Source organism: Grampus griseus (genome assembly GCF_964374135.1).
Source record: "Grampus griseus genome assembly, chromosome: 14".
Taxonomy (NCBI): domain Eukaryota; kingdom Metazoa; phylum Chordata; class Mammalia; order Artiodactyla; family Delphinidae; genus Grampus; species Grampus griseus.
Genome location: NC_139008.1, coordinates 72,998,759 through 73,017,867, shown reverse-complemented (window position 1 = coordinate 73,017,867; position 19,109 = coordinate 72,998,759). Strand labels below are relative to the sequence as shown.

General features: G+C 50.7%; 1 protein-coding gene across 8 annotated transcripts in view; it reads right to left on the bottom strand.

Moving 5' to 3' along the window:
* Nucleotides 1-4,132: 4,132 nt before the first annotated feature.
* Nucleotides 4,133-19,109, bottom strand: part of HNF4A (hepatocyte nuclear factor 4 alpha) — a gene marked incomplete at its 5' end in the record, with an annotated part of 64,680 nt that continues 49,703 nt past the window's right edge. For 3 of the 8 annotated variants that reach the window (XM_082669695.1, XM_082669696.1, XM_082669693.1), the window contains 5 exons: nucleotides 4,133-7,400; nucleotides 8,458-8,610; nucleotides 11,773-12,009; nucleotides 14,768-14,923; nucleotides 15,819-15,906. In XM_082669695.1, coding sequence (XP_082525821.1) covers nucleotides 7,258-7,400; nucleotides 8,458-8,610; nucleotides 11,773-12,009; nucleotides 14,768-14,923; nucleotides 15,819-15,906 — 777 coding nt within the window. In that variant the 3' untranslated portion in view covers nucleotides 4,133-7,257. Of the gene's footprint in view, nucleotides 7,401-8,457; nucleotides 8,611-11,727; nucleotides 12,010-14,767; nucleotides 14,924-15,818; nucleotides 15,907-19,109 lie in introns of all 8 variants that reach the window. The other 5 variants (XM_082669697.1, XM_082669698.1, XM_082669694.1 and 2 more) reach the window with 3 other exon arrangements.

Genomic DNA, 19,109 nt, shown 5'->3' with positions numbered 1-19,109 from the left:
TAAAATTCTGCCTACCACACCACTCTAGTCCAAGCTGCCATTGTCTCTCCCCTGAACTACTGCACATACCGCCTCTGGGCTTTTCTGCTTTCACTCTGTTCCATGGAGTCCCTTCTCTTCACAGCAGAGTGACCTTTTTAGAACATGAATCAGATCACATCAGTTCCCTGTTGAAAAACCTCCAAGAGTTTCCCATTGCACCAAAAATGAAATCTACGACCTTTCTCATCGCCTAGAAGGCCCCGGCCCCCCGGTCCTGGCCCTGCCCACCTGCCAGACTCCATCTCCTCCCACATTGCTCCAGCCACACCGACCACTGTGTTCAGCCCCCAAGAGGCTCAGCTGGCTCCCACCACAGGGCTTTTACACTTGTGGTTCCTGCCTTTCCCCCAGAGCTCTGCAAGCCTGGCCCCTTCTCAACCTCCGGAGCTCAGCCCAGACTCACATCCTCAGGGAGGCCCTCCCTGACCCCACGATCTGATGTTATTCCATCCTCAACACTTTCAAATTAACCTATTTGCTTGTTTTTATTTCATATTCACAGTCACCATACCTTGCTTAACTGGCTTTCTTTCTTTTTTTAAAAAAAAATTATTTATTTTTGGCTGTGTTGGGTCTTCTTTGCTGCGCGTGGGATTTCTCTAGTTGTGGCGAGCGGGGGCTACTGTTCATTGCGGTACACGGGCTTCTCATTGTGGTGGCTTCTCTTGTTGCAGAGCACGGGCTCTAGGCGCGCGGGCCTCAGTAGTTGTGGCTCGCAGGCTTTAGAGCGCAGGCTCAGTAGTTGTGGCACATGGGCTTGGTTGTTCTGCGGCGTGTGGGATCTTCCCGGACCAGGGCTCGAACCCGTGTCCCCTGCATTGGCAGGCGGACTCTTAACCACTGCGCCACCAGGGAAGTCCCCTTGTTTTACTTTCAAAGAACTTGACCGTTTACAGTCTGACAGCACTTGACTATTTCACATTACCTTTTTAAATTTATTCCCTCAAACATTGTCTGAGTGCTTCCTCTAGGAGGTAAACCTCAGAAAGTCAGGGACTCTGTCTTGCTCACCTGTGTACCCTGGTGCCTAGACAAGGGCACAGCACATAATGGACGCCCAATAGACATTTGTTGAGTGAGTGAATGAATGAACATATGTCTCTTGAACTGGTCCTTCCTCTACATCTGTACTGCCTCCATTGGGCACAGGCCTCACCATCTCTCACCTGGCCCAGCATGTGAGCATCTTCAATGGTCTCCCTGTTTACAGTTGCACGCTGTCCAATCCATCCTCCACAAAGCTGCCAGAATGAGCCTTTAAAAACACAGATCTGGCCGCAGCCTTCCCCTGATCTCCGATCTCCAGTGATTTCCTATTTCCCCCAAAGAAATTCCGGTTGCCCAGTGTTTGAGGCCCTCCCCCCTGGCCCAGACCAGCCGCCATGGTGTGCTTCCAGGTGTGGGTTGAGGACCTCAGTGGCATGCTGAGTGATTTTAGGGATACACAGAGATGGTATTCAGTGACATTGTCGCCAAAGCCTGTCTCTTTACAAGTCTTCCTTCCTTCTGAAAACTTTACGGAGAAAGTCTCCATTGGAAACATATGCCTTTCACATCTAAGTACTTGTCAATTTCCCGTTTGAAGAAGAAAGTGTAGAGCTTTCCCTGGGCAATCCTATCTGGCTCCACCTTAAAAATACTGTTTTCTTTTCACTCTAATTTTGCAATCACCTTCTATTTATGTGGCAAGTGATACCGGTTTTCCACTTACGTCAGTGATCAGTGGAAGGAGAATGCTTATGAATTGATTTAAAGAAAAATAGTAAGTAAGGGAAAGCACAGTGGTACTCGGGTGTGGAGAGGATCAGGTGGCATGTACAGTGACCGCTGGCTGGGAACGCTCGTCTCTATCCTCCCTCCCATCCATGGGCTGTGCTTCCTGCTGCCTGCCGTGACTGCTGCTCCATCTCTCTCAACCTTGAACTCACTTCTGTCTGTTCTATGTCCCATTGCCTCTGAATCCTCCAGCAAGTGAGACTTTCCCAGACTGCAGTCATCCCCCCATCAAACTACCATCTCCCAGCTGTCACTCTTACTCCTTTGGCTCTTAATATTCAACTGCCTGTAATTTTCCCCTCTACGAGTGAAAATTGTGAACTCTAAGAGGGAGGCACCTTGTGGTACCACTTCTCCATAACCCCCAGGATGCTCTGGCTCAGGGCTCCGCCCATCAATATTTGTCAAATTGAACTTTCCACTACTTCTGTGCTCACCACACAGTGACTGAGTCATCAGCATCCTCCCTGGTCCCATTATGGTGGCCCCTGGGGTCCGACAATGGGCGTTTGAACCTCAGCTCTTGGGTCAGCTCTGAACCTTGGACGAGTTCCTTCCTCGTTTGTAAAATACAACACGAATATCTGACTCAGGGCGTTGTCGTGGGGATTAAATTATGTCCAGCAATGTCTGGCAGAGAGGAAGAGGTCAGTAAATGTGGACCTTGGAGACAGGATGTGGCTGTATGTCCTCCATCACCAAAGAGCTGCATGGGATCCTGCGACTCGTGTCTCTTAAATCATGCCTTGGAATTTACAGATGACACATGATTCGAGAAATGTAGATCAAAAGTGATCTGGGGGGACTTCCCTGGTGGCGCAGTGGTTGAGAGTCCGACTGCCAATGCAGGGGACACGGGTTCGTGCCCCAGCCCGGGAAGATCCCTCATGCCGCGGAGTAGCTGGGCCCATGAGCCATGGCCGCTGAGCCTGTGCTCCGCAACGGGAGAGGCCACGACAGTGAGAGGCGCACGTACCGCAAAAAAAAAGAAGTGATCTGGGTTCCACAAAAGGGGAAGTAGGGTGACCCCACCAATTTGTGATGATAGCGCATTCACGCTGCATGAAAATTCCTTTGGAGCTCACACAGCCTGTCACCCAGAGCCCCTCCCACTTCTCCTTCCCGTTTATTGAGCAAGGGGGGCTCCATTTGGGATAAAGGGATAAAAGCCTCTAGTGTCATGGCTGGGGAAGCAACCTTTGTAGGGGGGAGGCGAATTCCCAATTCTCGGGGGGGCCGCATGGGTTGGTAGAGGAAGCAGGGGATTTGTGTCCTGGCTCAGCCGCTCACTGGCTTTTTGCCCTGGACAAGTTTCCTCACCTCTCTGAACCTCAGTTTCATGGTCTCTAAAATAGGGATAATGGGATGTGCTGTGTGTCATCTGAGCTGATGTTGTTCCGCAGCTAAATTGGAAAGCAGACTTGCAGCTCTGGCCGCCCACGCGGAGATCTGAGATTAACTGGGGCAAAGGGCTGGTGAGGTGGAGAGCCAAGGCCAGAGGAATTTATGGCAGCCCAAGGTTTATGGTTTTGATATGGATTTATTAAGCACACTCTAGGACTGCAATAGCCTCCTCTGGCCCCCACCCCGTGACCATACTGGCAGCGGCATGGACGAGGCTTCTGTTGCAATATTATAGAGATTATTTCCTGGTGCTCGGGAGTGGAGGGAAGGCACAGGGGATGGTGGGAGTGGCCCCCGGGATCAGGCAGGCAGCGAATGGGTGCCTCTGAGGCTGGAAATCTCAGTGGTTAGCTTCTCACTAGTCAGGGGGTGGTGAAGAGTCCACACTCACAAAGTCCCCTGGGGTGGGCACTCTCTGTGCACCTCATATACACGGCAGCTCTCGTAGCTGCTATGATCTCATTCAAGTCCATCACCCCTGGACAACACCCCTGGAGGGAGGGATCGGGGGCTTCCCTGGTGGCGCAGTGGTTAAGAAGCCACCTGCCAATGCAGGGGACACGGGTTCGAGCCCTGGTCCGGGGAGATCCCACATGCCACAGACCAACTAGGCCCGTGAGCCACAACTACTGAGCCCGTGTGCCACAAGTACTGAAGCCTGCACGCCTAGAGCCCGTGCTCTGCAACAAGAGAAGCCACCGCAATGAGAAGCCCGCGCACCGCAACAAAGAGTAGCCCCTGCTCGCCGCAACTAGAGAAAGCCCGCGTGCAGCAACAAAGACCCAACACAGCCAGTAAATAAATTAATTAATTTAAAAAAAAAGAACTACCCGACTATTCTCATTCTTATTTCTAACACCTGAAAGGAAGAAAAGACACCCATCCAAGGACTTAGAAAACATATGCGCCATTTATTTTTTTTTATAAACTTTTGTTAAAACACACAAGAGTAAGAAATCTTTTTTGCTTCTTTGCCCCATTGGGTGGCAGTGACAGGGGCTCAGGGGACAGCACAGGACCCAATGGCATCCACACCCACTGGAAGATGCTGACCAGTCTGGCGGGACACAGCCCACTTCCAGAAATGCTCGATGTCAATTTCAAAATGCGTCACAATCAAGGCAAATCACAGAGCGACTTGGCAAAAGTAATTGGCTTGGTCATCACAAGAAATCGAGGAGCGTCCGTTTCCGACGGTCTGCTCCCCTTTGTCCACCCTCAGGAGAGCCATGTGGGTTCTCGAAGCTGCTGAGAGCTGCCTAGAGAAGGGATTGGCTCAGTGGAGGAATTACAGGGTCTGTGCCTGCCTTCCCAACCCTCTTTTAGTCCATTAGATCTTAAGTTTTAGGACCACGACTCAGGTAGTGAAGAAAAAAAAAGAGATCTTCCAACGTGGTGTCGTGTCCTCAGTCTAGAGTCAGAAAACTAAATTCTCTTTGTTTTGTGTTTCCTGCCTTGCGATAACATTATTAAAGTAGAATGGATTTCTCCTCCAGGGAGGTTGGTTTGGGACCGAGAAGTAGCCCCCGGCCCAGAAGATTGTTACTGTGAAAAGCCAATGCTACCCAACCCCACCCATGGGAAATTCTTATCTCAGCTTTGCTCCCATGACGGATAGAGGCCTGGGCAACATTGGGGTCAGCGGGGGTGGAGGGACAAAGAGGGGGAATGACAATTACCAAAAATGATTCCAGTTTCCCTACCTTGCCCCAGACTAGTCTGAGCACCCTGGCTGGGGTTTCTGGGGAAGCGCCCCAGGAATAAGGGGTGGCTGAGGAAGCATGGAGCACCCCAAGCAGGAGACAACCTCTCCTGGGACTGGGGACTCGGCTTGGTGGAGCGGGAAAGCCAACCCTGATAGCACTGGAGACGCAGCAATTGCCCTTGGACACCTGCCCCAATACCCGTCATGCCTCTTTCACAAAAAGGAACAATGACTAATGGTGAAATCTGGGGGCACTGGGGTGCTGCCTGCATCCACTCAGAAGGGTCAGCCCTGGGTAGAGGGTAGGTCGTCAGTCTGACTGTTCACTCTCCTCCCTAAGCACAGCTCCAATCCCAGGACACATCTCTTTAATGCCTACTGGCCAGCGGCACTTTTCAGAATTTTCCCAAAGCCTCTAAAATTCTGCATGGATGAGGTGCTGGCTCTTCCATCCCGGGGTTTAATGGTTCCAGAAGGTGCCCTGAGTGATGCTCCACAGAGCAGGTACCCTGAGTGATGCTCCACAGAGCAGGTCTCCAATCCAATCCTTCTTACCTCTCCTTTGCTCCCACCCAAACTATCCCACCTCTAGAATGCCGGCTCACATTGGTCTATCTCCCAATGCACTGCTGAATGCCCCTTCCCCAGACTTGGGGAGTGAAGACAAAAGGGATCCAGGAGCCATGAATTCTCCTTGTTTATCAGCACACAGGATTCTGGACCCGAAGTGGACTTTAGGGCAGCCTCAGGCCAATCTTAGTCCTGGGGGTGGGCAGGGCTCCTGGGAAGAATGACTCTTCGGCTTCTGAGGCTGCTGAAGGGGGCAGGAAGTCCCTCCACTCAATCCCAGTGAGGACAGAAGGGCCTTTTCACAGAAGATTTTCAGCCACCAAGGTTAAGAGCTCCTGATCCGGGCAGACCTGGGATCAAGTCTTCGCCTGGTCACATACTAGCTGTCTGAGTTTCAGAAACATGGCTTAACCTCTTAGATCTCAATTTCATCTTCACTAACGATCTCTGGGTAGGAGAGAGGATGACAGGAGATGGTGCAGGTCAAGTGCCTTAAGACAGTGCCGGGAGGAAGCACTTGAGACAGACCCTGTGGAATAATTCCTCCTTGCTGCCACTCTGACCTGAGGTTCACTCATCTGTCTTCTCCATCCCCAGCTTCATCCCTCTCACCTGGATGACATTATCAGGCCCCATGTGATGTCTCCGCTCCCTCCCAAACTTCCCACCTCTGTAGGACTGCGGTCTTCAGCGCCTGAAAGCTCAGCTCACTGCAAATCACTCCCCGGCTACTCACAGCCTGTGGACCCAAGTCGTCAAGTCTCGGTCTGGCATTCACGGTCCCCAGGCTGTCCAGCGTGCCCCCTCTGCTCCAGACCGCCCCGTCTTTCACCATCTCCCTCCACACCCTCCTTCTTACCTCCCTGCCTTGCCCAGACTGTTTGCTCTTCTTTGGAACGTCCTGTCTCATCTGCTCCACCAGCTGGAATCCAGCCCTTCCTTAAAGGCCTGGTGCACAGTCTACCCCCTGCTACCTTCTCTGACCACTCCAGCCCTCCCCCCAGCTCCTGGCTGCAGTGTCCACCCTGGACTGTTCTCTCATTTTTGGCCGCCTGTAGGGATCATCACTCTGACTCAAGGGCTCCACTCAAATCCCTGAAGAAGGAAAGAGCCAGGGGTTAGAGGAGAAATGGAGTCTCCCTTCTCGACAACCTCCTACACTGCGCCTAGCTCCAGTCAGTGCTTTTAAAATGCTCCCGGGATGACTGGGGGAGCTGTTTGCAAGTCTTCCTCAGCCTCTGGAGAGGTGGCTTTGGAGATATTAGGATGGCTGAGGAAGGTGACAGTGGCGGTTAGGACAGCAGAAGAGGGATGGGTAAGGTGCCACCGTCTGACCCAGCCTAGAAGGGCTCTGTGTCTGACAATGTGGCAGTACTAGGGACGAAGTACCAATCTGAGTGGGGAGGGAGCCATGTGTAAGCAAGGTCTTGTGTCGTCTCCAGGCAGCAATCCTCTAGGGGTGAAGAAGTTGGGGTGAAGGATGAAGGGAAGGCAGTGGCGTCGGCAGGAGAAAAGTTGTCCGAGGCAGCGGAGGATGTTTCAATGGGGGTCTCCCCAAGTCACAGCCCCGTCACCAGAGCGGGTAGTGAAGGGTGGCAGTGGGACGTGGCCCGTAGCCCAAGTTCTAGGGCCCTCGCCCTTTCCATTACTGCTCTGGGACTGGCCCTGTTGTCACAGCTTTCTTCGCTGTGACCAAGTGACCATCAGGGGCTCTCTGAGGGGGCCGGGGGGCTGGCAGACCCCCTCCCCCTAGTGACTTGCTAGATGACTTCCTGCTTGGTGATGGTCGGCTGTGGGATTGCAGAGGGGGGCTTGACGATTGTGGCGATGGCTCCCGGCAGGAGCTTGTAGGGCTCAGACCCCGAGCCACCTGGCGGCGAGGGCTGTGGAGTCTCAGGGGTGGCTGGAGGGATAGAGAGACAGACAGGGGCTGCTCAGAATGCCAGCCCTTTGGGGAGTAAACGAAGAGTCCTGGGAAAGTTTGTCCCCCTCTCTGAGACTTAGTTTCCTCTACTACAAAATGAGAGAATTAGACTAGATTCTCTCTAAGGTCTCCTACGGCCCAAACCTTCTGAGTCCCAGATCACCAAGTCTAAGTTCCATGAGGTCTGGAAGCCTGTGGCTGGGTCAGGTTCTGTGGTCAGAACCTTTTGCCCAAGTCCCCATAGCCCCCATCTCTTCCACCATTTGACATGGAGACTTCAGCTGCTGCTCTCAAACCAGAGCCCAAGTTGACTCTCCCTATGGACAATGGGACATGTGACAGGAATATCCTTTCTTGGAGAAAAGGAACAGCAGTAGATGCGACCCAAGGGTCTGGTTAACTGGTTCAAAAAATACCATTTCTTTGATGTTGAGGCAGCTGAGTAACAGAAACGAACGGCCCCAGCGCCATTACCAGTTCAGAAAATAATTTTGACTATGACCCACTTGGCCAACTTTATTCAATGGCCGGCTTCCCCAAAGAACAATCTCAGTGAAATGCAACCTCATCTTAGTGGGCCACCTCATCCCAACGATAATCTTACTCTTTGAAGAACTCTGCCCGATGACAAACTCACTCTTGGGAGATATCACCTCAGAGGACAATCTAGCCCAGTGGAGGTTCTCATCCAATGAATGGTCTCACCCAACTGTCTAATGGACAGCCTTACCCAATTGGGCAGTCTTACTTCAATGAACAATTTTACCTAGTGGACAACATCACCTAATGGAATTCTCACCCAATGGGCAGCCTCACCCAGTGGATTGCCTTATCCCAAGGGCCGCTTCATTCAGTGGAGACCGTCCATCACCTCAGTGAATAAACAGCCTTCACAATGGATGTCTCACCCCTCATTCCCTACCCTGGAGCACAGAGAACTGTTTTATCCCATTTCCCATCTTCTAGACCCGACCTTCTCCAGATTCCCTCTTAGGCCCCAACCTCACCCCTTCCTGGGTAAAGCCCAATTGCCCACCTGCCTGCCCCCTGGGTCGGGGCCACTCACACATCTGTCCGTTGCTGAGGTGAGCAGGCATCGTGTTGGCAACAATGACGTTGGTGCCCATGTGTTCCTGCATCAGGTGAGGGTGCAGGGGGTGATGGGCATGAGGTGCATCACTGGAGGACCCTGCAGGTAGAAGGGGTACTCAGTGAGGATGAAAGAGTCTGGGATAAAGTCCATGGGCCTTGAGGCACCATCTTCCTCAAGTGTGGCCGATCAACCTGCCCATCCAATACTGACAGTGCCTACTGGGTTCCTATTTCCAGGTTAGTAAACTGGGGCTTCCATTCCTATCCACAGGCTTCATGAAGGTAAGGAGAGGACACAAAAACCAAGAGAATAAAGTGATTTGAAAGAAACAAGGAGCATCTAAAGAAGCTGTGAGATCATTTAAATATTGCAGCAAGCACTGTATTGATTACATGTTAATATAATGGATTCAATCAATGGCTCTCAAAGCTCCTTGGTGTGCAAGTCCTTCAACCATTTGGTCCCAACTCACCATTAAGCCTCATCCCCTATATCTGAAGCCCAAATGACCTACTTATAGCATCGATGTGTCCCCTGTACTGTCCTAGCTCTGTGCTTTTGCTCCTGTGTCACTTCCACTAAAGATGCCTTCTACCTCCCCTTCCCCCCGCTCCCCCAATATCCCTAAGTCCAAATTCCAGCTCACAATTTTCCTCCTTTGGGAAGCCTCTCCTGATTCTCCCCAGTCCAGTAGGAAGTAAACCTCTCCTTCCTTGGAATTCCCATCGTCATTTATCTGTAACCCATCTTTTGGGACCAATCACTTCTGTCTGTGAGCATTACAATTACAGGTGTATTTTTCTTCTCTCTTTGAGGTCCTAGCAAAGTGTCTGGAACACAGTAACTGCTTCAAAAAATGTGTCAGAGAATGACAGTACCATATATATAAGGTCTGGTAATAGGCTATGTTCACTAATATGACAATGATGGAATTTTAGGGCTTGCAAGGGGACTCTAAAGTGTACCTGTTGCAGTGATAGCTATCAATTATTGAGCACCTGTTATGTGCCAGGTACTGCTTTATAGCACTTTTCATGTTTGACATAATTTAATCCCCACAGCAATCCTGTACAGTGGGTATCATTATTAACCCATTCTACAGATGAGATTATAGGACCCGAAGAGATTAATTATCTTACTCATGTTTATCTGGCAACAGAACACAAGCTCCTTCCTGACCCTGATCTCAGTGACACCTGATTCATTATGACCCCATATTCACAGGGTCAAAGTGAGAATGAAATGAGTTACCATATGACAGTGGTTCTCAGCTGGGGGTGATTTTGGTCCCGCAAGGGACCTTTGAAAATATGTGAATATTTGTCACCACTGAAGGAGTGATACTGGCATATCTTGGGTAGAGGACAAGCATGTGGTTAAACAAGGTACAGAAGAGCCCCCTCAGCAAAGAACTGTCCAGTCCCAAGTATCCGCTGAGGTTGAGAAACCTTGTCCTTGGCCATCACCAGTAACTGTGTCGCCTCCAAAATCTTCAGTTCAATCATCTTCACTTAGACCCTGCCTCTTACCTTTCCAGCTCACTTCCTCTAGTACCACCACTGCAAAACTTCTTCAGCCCTATTGACGCTGTCATTTCACTGACCCCCACTTTTCACTCTTGTCACCCATCCACATTCCTCTTAGTTCAGCCAAGATTCCGTGGTACATTGTTATGATCACCGCCTTGCAATCATCCTCAGCTCTCTCCCAGGTCCCCTTCTTAGCAAAACATTGTCAAAGGGAGGTATACTCTTGCTATCTCCACTTCTCCACGTTCCAACTCACTCACTCTGTAATACCCGCTCCCCTGCCTCAAATCTGGTTTCCTTTCCCACGGTCTTCTGACACTGCTCTCAACACAATCGCCAAGAGCCTCCTTCTCTCTCCTGTGGAATTTAACACAATTAAATGTCTGTCCCCACTCAAACACACTCTCCTCTTGGATTCTGGGACTCTCCCTGGCTTTTCTCCTATCCCCCTGGCTAGTCTTCCTCTGTCTCCTTCTTTGGCACCTAGTTTCTGGGACACCACGAAGCTGCCCCTCATCCTCACCTTTGGGCTTGTTTGAGCAACAGAGTCAAACATGCATCTGCCTCCTGGATAACTCAACCCGATTATCTAACAGTCATCTCAAGCTTAACTAAAGTCTAACATGGATTCCTCACCACCACCATCATCCCCAGCCTCCAACTGTTTTTTCTCAGTCTTCCCCATCTCAGTAAATTACTCCACCACCATTCCCGTTCCTCAAAGCAAACATGTAGGTTTCATCCCTGACGCTTCGCCTTCCCCTCACCGCCCCATCTGATCAATCAGCAGATCCCGTGGGTTCTTCCTCCAAATAGATGTTCAAGTTCATCTATGCTGATCAATTTCCAGTCATGCCTTAGTCCTAGCCTCCTTGTCCTTCCCCTGATTGGAGACAGTGACATGTCTCAGGGGTCTCCTGTCTCCACTTTGCTCCCCTGAAATTCACTTTCTACCCAACAATCAGGGTAGTTTGTTTAAAACATTAGTCTGATTTTTCAGTCTTTTTATAAGAGTAGTGATGAGAATACCATGCAAATTTCTGACCATAGCCTTTAAGACAATGTTTATGAGTTGGTTTCTGCTCAATCTCTACCTTTATCTCATGTAACTCCACCCGTCTCACAACCTTATCTTTCTTGAAGACACAAGCCTCCCCTGCTTCAGGGCCTTTTGCACTACGTCTCTTGGAATGTTTCTCTCTTGGCTTTTAAATGTTCTCTTTCCTTCCATCAGGTCCGTGGCATAAAAGTCACCACTTCAGTGAAGTCTCCCTTGGCCAACCTATCTAAAGAGGCTCCTTTTCAGTTATACTCTATCATATTACCTGGTTATTTCAAAATCTGTAGTTGCCCTCTTTATTATATACTTGATAATCATCTGTTTCCACGAGCCTTTATACACAGTGGCAGGCGCACGCACACTCATACACACACACTCATACACAACCTCCAGGAGGACAGAATCTTGTTCTCTGTTGAAACTCCAGCACTTAGAACAGTGACTGGAACATGCTAGCTTCTCAGCACCCGAATTAACAGACCATTATCCCCATTTTCCTGATGAGGAAACTGAGGCTCAGGTAGGTAAAAGGATTTGCCGAAAGCTACAGAGTGAGGAAGTGATGGAGCTGAGAGGTGAACTCAGGTCTGCCTGAGGCTTGTGTCTTGAGGAGAGGCCGCCCACCCCAGCCCCGCCCACCTCTCATCCCTTCCTGGGCCGGACACGGACCTCCCAGCAGCATCTCCTGCAGCAGGTTGTCGATCTTGGCCATGCCAAAGAGCTTGATGAACTGGATCTGCTCGATCATCTGCCAGGTGATGCTCTGTAGGGTGGGCAGCAGCAGCAGCAGCTCGCCGAAGCGGCCGCGTGAGTCGTACTGGCGGTCGTTGATGTAGTCCTCCAGGCTCACCTGCACCTGGGAACGCAGCCTCTTGATCTTGCCCGGGTCGCTCAGCCCCTTGGCATCTGCAACGGGAGAGCTTGTGCAAGGGAGGCAGTGGGGGCCACCTGGAGCATCTGGGGAGGTGGGACCCAGATGTCCCCTTACTCCTGAGGCCCTGATAGGGGGACCTCGTGGCCCAGGTTCACATAGGGAGTCCCCAGCAGCGCTGGGGCAAGGATTCACGGTCCTCAAGAATCAGAGTGCGCTAATGCGAGCTGTAGCTTCCCAGACTCAGGCAGAAAAAGGTTTCTGTCACATTTCCTAAGATGCAGAACTGGGAGAAAGAAGTGGAAGATGGGGGGCAGGACTTCAGGAACACACCCAAGAGGGTACCTTGCAACCGTCTCATCTTAAAGATGGGGAAATCGAGGCACGCAACAAGGAAAGGACTTGGCCCAAGCCACACAGCCATTTGTTGGCAGACCCTTGATGTGAATTAGGGCTCCTGACTCCCAGGTAACGTCCCGCCATCCAGACCTCAGCACACACTGCTTCTGCTGCCTTACAGTAGCCTCCCCTCTTCTCTGCTCCCTTGCCTGTGTCATCTTGGGGTCTCAGCTTAATTTACACTTCCTTCAGGAAGCTGTCTCCATTCCACCCTCCAAAGTCTGCACTCTCAGTGTCCATGGTGTCCCCAAATTTCTGTGGCTCTTCCATCACTACTGAGCACACAGGATGTAATTGTCTCTTCCACTAGCACAGGCTCCAGACACGCAGGCTCATCGGCCATGGCTCATGGGCCCAGCCGCTCCGTGGCATGTGGGATCCTCCCGGACCGGGGCACGAACCCGCGTCCCCTGCATCGGCAGGCGGACTCTCAACCACTGCGCCACCAGGGAAGCCCTCTTTTGTCTTTTTAAACCCACTACTTAGCACCATGTGTTGTCAATATTTGTTGAATAGATAATTAGATGAGAGGATGGGTACATGGATGGAAGGATGAATGAATGAATGAAAAAAAATCAATGGATACATTCTAGATCCTTAACTAAGAAGGTGATTCAAGTGGTCATCCAATAGTTAATCTCAGCCGTCATGGAGGTAATACATTTATTTCCTCTTTTATTTCCTCTTTTATGGATAAAGTAAGCAGCAGAAAGAGAACTTCACCCACATTTCCAGTCCAGGGCTTTCTCTTCTGGGCCACGTTTGTGCATTCTTTCATTCAGTCAATAAATATTTATTGAGCACCACCCACGTGCCCGGCCCTGTCCTAGTTCACCTGCCCGTCCAAGCCAGGTTGCTGACCCTGACTCAGCATCAGTAATCCTGCACATTTTACTGAGCAGTTACTATCCATCTAGCTCCGTGCCAAGCACCACAGGGGATGCAGCCTGGGCCAGGTTCTCGAAGAAACTAGAACTAGAAATCTTACCCCCTCAAGAAACGGGGACTAGTGTGTGGTAGGTAGGAACATGGGCTTAAGAGCTGGATAGTCTGAAGTTCAAATCCAAGCTCTGCCATTTCCTGGTTGCGTGACCTTGGGCAAGTTAATCGATCTCCCTGTGCCTCAATTTTCTTATCTGCAAAATAGTGATCATGACAATTCCTACCTCACAAGTAAGAAAGCGCTTAGAATGGAGCCTCAGTGAGCACTCCATAAACAGTGCTCATTTCCTCTGTGTCACTATTTTTACTAGAGGCGATCTCCATGCAAGGAGGGCCTGGCGCTAAGAACAGCGTCTGGCACACAGTAGGTCCTCTCTCACATGGAAGGAGGGAAGGAAGCCAGCAGGCTTTTGCAGCCCAGGCAACCATCGTGACATTGTGAAATGAAATCACACTTTGCACAAAGACACAACTACAACAACGTTGTGTAAAAGTGCAGGTGGGGGCTTCCCTGGTGGCGCAGTGGTTGAGAGTCCGCCTGCCGATTCAGGGGACACAGGTTCGTGCCCTGGTCCGGGAAGGTCCCACATGCCGCGGAGCGGCTAGACCCGTGAGCCATGGCCGCTGAGCCTGCGCATCCGGAGCCTGTGCTCCGCAGCGGGAGAGGCCACAACAGTGAGAGGCCCACGTACGGCAAAAAAAAAAAAAAAAGTACAGGTGGAAAGTCAGTAGATGGAATGGGGAGAGTGGGGTGCATAATCTTTATCCTGCTAATGAAAGGTTAGGAGATACTGCCTACAGGTAATGGGACAAGAAATAATAGCATAAGCGCAGGACATTATAAAGGCGAACAGTAGAGACGCTGAAATAGCAAGAAAAATAGATTAGGAGGAGGGGGGAGAAAAGATGGGAGTGGTGATAGAGAAAAGTGCAATCCTCAGCTATCACAAGAGGGAAAATATGTTCTAAAATGGATAAACCAAGGAATAGAAGGGTTAGCATTTTATTTAGAGCTGGAGAGGTAACTGCCAGAAGAAACAGTAAAAAGAATTGGAAATGGTTCCCCCATGGGGAGTAGGCTTTGGACAGGAAAAGTGTGGTGGGGAAGAGTACTTCCATTTTAAGTGTGTGTAAATATTATTTCGATAAAAAAATTTTTGAGGTAAAGAAAAAAGGATGGTAGGAGGTAAGGAGCAGAAAGCAGGGAGGAAGGGAAAGAAGGGTAAAGTGGTAAAGAAAAAACCAAGCCTCTGGAGTCAGTGCACCCTGTCAAGTCATTTCAGCCCTTTGAGCCTTGATTTGCCTCATCTGTTAAATGGAGCTAATAGAAATGGCCTCTCCTGGTTGATGTACTAAAGAGAGGAGGTGGTAAACTCAGGGTACATAACCCAGTAGGAGAAGTTCGGCAGAGGGCCTGGAGCATCAGGGGAGGGTGGGAGGTCTGGGCTGTACCTGGGTCAAAGAAGATGATGGCTTTGAGGCAGGCATACTCATTGTCATCGATCTGCAGCTCCTGAAAGGGCAGCACCAGCTCATCCAGGATGCGGATGGACACACGGCTCATCTCTGCCAGCTCTGGGCAGTGCCGAGGGACGATGTAGTCATTGCCTGGATGGGTTGGTAAGGAGAGGGGATGGGGAAGCCACCTGGGTGTACCCCTCTCCCCTAGCTTTGGACAAGCCCTGCCACTGGAAGTTATAATGCAGCTGGGGCCCATGGGAGGAGGGGCCTGTGGGAATTGTCACGCCCATTTTACAGATGAGGAAGCTGAGGCCCAGATTAAAGGAATGAGTTGCTTGCAGTCACTGGACTGGGCCTGGAGCCTGACTTCCTAGGACCCCTTTCACATCACCCAAGCTCCATTCTTCAACATGACAACAGACCCACAACACTGATGACACTAAAGGGCCACTTGGGAGGCATAAAAGCACCAAGGATAAGGGCTCAGTTTCTGGAACTAGACTGCCTGGGTTGAGTCCTGCTTCTACCACTGACTAGCCAGATATATTTGGGTAAGTCATTTTCTGTGCCTCAGTCTTTCCATCTATAGAATGGGAATAAATTACAGAGCTTACCTCATATGGTCGTCATATTAAAGGAGTTAGTGTTTGTAAAGTACTCAGACTAGGGCTCACGGTGCGCCCTATATAAGTATTTAAAATAATAAACAAACATGTTATGAAGGCATAGGTGACATAGGCTGGGGGTTTGTGCCATTCCTGGATGTCTTTTGCTCCTACTCCAGAAAGTACACCAGAATGCACAGGTTGCTCCAGGGCTAACCCTGACCGTGCTCTAACCTGCACGCTGGGGAATTGAGTTCTTCGAGTCCACATTGCTTTGCATCTGAGTGGGGTATCCAGGTGAGAATACTGAGGACAGGACCATTCCTGATCTTTCTCCCTCACTCCTGCACACTACCATGGAAATCTCCCGTGCCCGGGTGTGCTCCATGCTGGGCACACCCTCTGCAGAGCCCTGGCTGGGCAGGCAGTATCCTCACCTAGAAGCAGAACGTCCTTGAACACCATGGAGCGCTTGGTGGCTCCGAGCAGCAGGTGCTCGCCAGCATGGGCTCTGAGCAGGGCCACCTGGAAGAGAGAAGGGATGGCGTCCGGTGTCCACACCCCTGGGAAGGTGTCCACACCCCCGGGAAGGCTGCTCCCGGCCAAGTCAATGACCCTGGGCAAGTCAGCTTAATGCTCTCCTTGCCTTTACCTGCCTGAATTATAAAATGGGTATCAGAAAACTGCTGCCTTGGAACTTCCCTGGTGGTCCAGTGGTTAAGACTCTGCATTTCCACTGCAGGGGGTATGGGTTCAATCCCTGGTCAGGGAACTAAGATCCCACATGCTGTGCAGTGCGGCCAAAAAAAAAAACAAAAAAAGAAAAAAAGAAAAGAAAGAAAAAGAAAAGAAAACTGCTGCCTTCCTCCCATAACGGATAAAACTGCCTGGAAGGGTAAAGAACATGTGCTCAGAGCCGGGAGACCAAATGCTGAGCCTGTCCTTGAATTGCTGTGTCCAGGGTAGCTGCTGCTCCCCTCTGGGCCTCATCTGCATGGCTGGTAAAACTAACAACTGGGTATGTGGTGTTTTTTTTAGCAGAAACTTAAAGGCTTTCATCAGACTCTCAAGAGGGTCTACAAACCCAAAAAGTTCTAAAACTTTTAGAGCTTTTTCCTGAATTCCTACCCATGGATAAGCTATGAAAGATTATGAAGACTGTTTTGTAAAAACGCAGATTCTCAGGCCCTACTACCAGAAAGGCTGATTCTGTATGTCTGGGGTGGGCCCAAGAATCTGAAATTAACAAGCTCCTTGGTTGATTCTGATGCACGGGTGTGTTTGGGAAATCATTACTCCGGGAGATCTCCAGGGCATCCACCCACTTGACGCCGGAAGATTCTAGATTCTGAGAAAGCGTTATAAGAATCTGGACATGGATGTTGCTTCCCGAGGCAAAGGTGTGAGCACTGGTCCTTGGCAGGAGATCTGCTTGACCGACCCCTTCCCTACAGAGAGGACAGGGAGGCCTTGGAAGAAGCCTGAAGTCTGAGGTGGGAGCCCTGCCAGCGCACAGGAGGACATCGCTTGCCCTTTCAGAACCACCTGCTTCAGTGCTTGCATGAGGACCAAAGGATGGGGCTGGTCAAACAGTGGCAGGCTGGTAGCCTCAAGGATCTTATCTGCAAGGTTGGGTTGGGGAGTTTGGAAGTGTTTTAGCAGGCTAAGCTAGGAGGCAAAGATGCTTTTATTCATTAATTCATTGGATTGCTCATTCTTGTAGTCGTCAAATGTTGAGTATCTACTAAGTGCCAGACACTTGTTTGGGGACACAATGGTGAAAGGAAAGCAAAGGAGGGAGGGAGGAGGAGAAAGGAAGAAGGAAGGAAGGAAGGGAGGGAGGGAGGGAAGAAGGAAGGAAGGAAGGAAGGAAGGAAGGAAGGAAGGAAGGAAGGAAGGAAGGAAGGAAGGGAGGGAGAGAGAGAAGGAAAAAATAGATTGATGGAGGGAGGGAGGGAAGGAGAAAGGAACGTGAGGGTCATGTGATAAAGAGCAATGAGGCAAGAGCAACTACATTCGATGAGGAGATCATAAAAGGCCTCTCCAAGGAGGTGAAGTTGTTCTAAGGCACGGAGGACACCTGGCACATAGTAAGCATTCGATAAACATTTGTTTGAATGAAGCAGGAAGGAATAGGTGAATGGATGAGCCAACTACTTAACATCCTCTCCAGATCGAGCCCCTCCTACCGCCATGCCCTTACCTCATCTGTTCCCCCATGGTTAAGCCTGGTGAGGGTGACAGGAAAAGAGGAGAAACGGCAAACAGCCTCGGAGGCGAGAGCTCCCTCTCCATGACCAGGGCAAAAGGAAGCCACAAGATGCTGATTACTGAGCACTTCCTATACGCCAGGCGCCATGCAGGACTTCCGTCACTTACCCCAGTGCCTCTGCCATCAAGAGGCAGAAGACCTGGATTCACACCCTGTGGCTGCCTTGTTCTGTGACCTTGGGAATATGGCTCTTTCTCTCCAAGCCTTAGTCCCCTTATCCAATGCTACCCAGCCTTCTAGGTTCAATGGGTTGATGTCCAAGACAAACCAAGAAGCAAACAAACTTGGAAGGTGGTTCCTGGGGCAATGTCGACAGACAGTGCCCCCAATTCTCCCAGGTGTGCCTCACTCATCTTGGGCAAGATGAGCTCCTTATACGCCATGAATGGGGAGCTGGGAACCCTCCTGGCCCTGGGTCTAGCCCCCTAACATGGTGGCTGTTCTGGGGGCGGGCAGGCAGGGGGGTGGTGATGTTAATGATTATTCTGTGTTACTGGCCACCCATCACTGCTCTCTGAGAATGCTCTGAGCCCCAGCCAGGAAGGTTTGGGTGGGAAATCGAGGTTAACAATTGCTTAGCTTGGGGGGGATCTTGTTGCCCTGTTGAGCCCCTGGGAAGGAACAGGAGGGATTAAACATTAATGCAGACTCTCCAGCAGAGGGGACCAGGGCCAGAACATGAGGAGCAGGGGAAAAGGCAGGGGCCGCTCGGCCGAGATCCCTGCCTTGTCATCCCTTCCAAAGCAGAGAGGAATCCAGGCAAGAGGGCGTCTGATCTAGCCCCCCCATGAGGGTGAGGGCCAGCCAAGCCAGGGTTTTCACAGCGTGTCCCACCAGGTGATACTAACGTACTCCAGGAGAGCCTGGGCATCAGAAGCCTTCGAGAAGCCCTAGGCTTCCCGAAGTTCCATAGCTGCCTTGACTGAGGACTTCTCAGAAACTTTAATAGACCGACACGTGCTGCCAATCTTTTGTGCAAATGTGCAAAACAGAGAAGCAAATGCACCAGGAGCCGGTACCTGGAACACTACCCATTGGTGTCCCTCAGCTTCCCTTGGAGCTGAGAAGGTGACCCAGCCCAACTCCTCTTTCCCAAACAGGGAAAGTGTCTGCAGAGGCCTCGGGGGTGCCCTGGGCAGGCACTACCATTTACAGTATCTCAGAAACTCAACTGTCCTCAGCTCCTGCCCCTTCAGCCCCCTTTTTCCCCTGGGACATTTTTTGGTATTCCAAAGGAGGTGCTTTGGGAAATAAAATGCTGAGTTAAGCCATCTTGGTGGGATACAAGGAAGAAACTGACAGTTAGGGAGGTCCGCTGTGGCCTGGGACTGTGTAGGTGCCCCGTTACATGATTCACGCTTCTCAAATGGTAAGTGGGAGATTGGGACGGACGTGTACACACTACTATATACAAAATAGATAACTAATAAGGACCTACTGTATAGCACAGGGAACT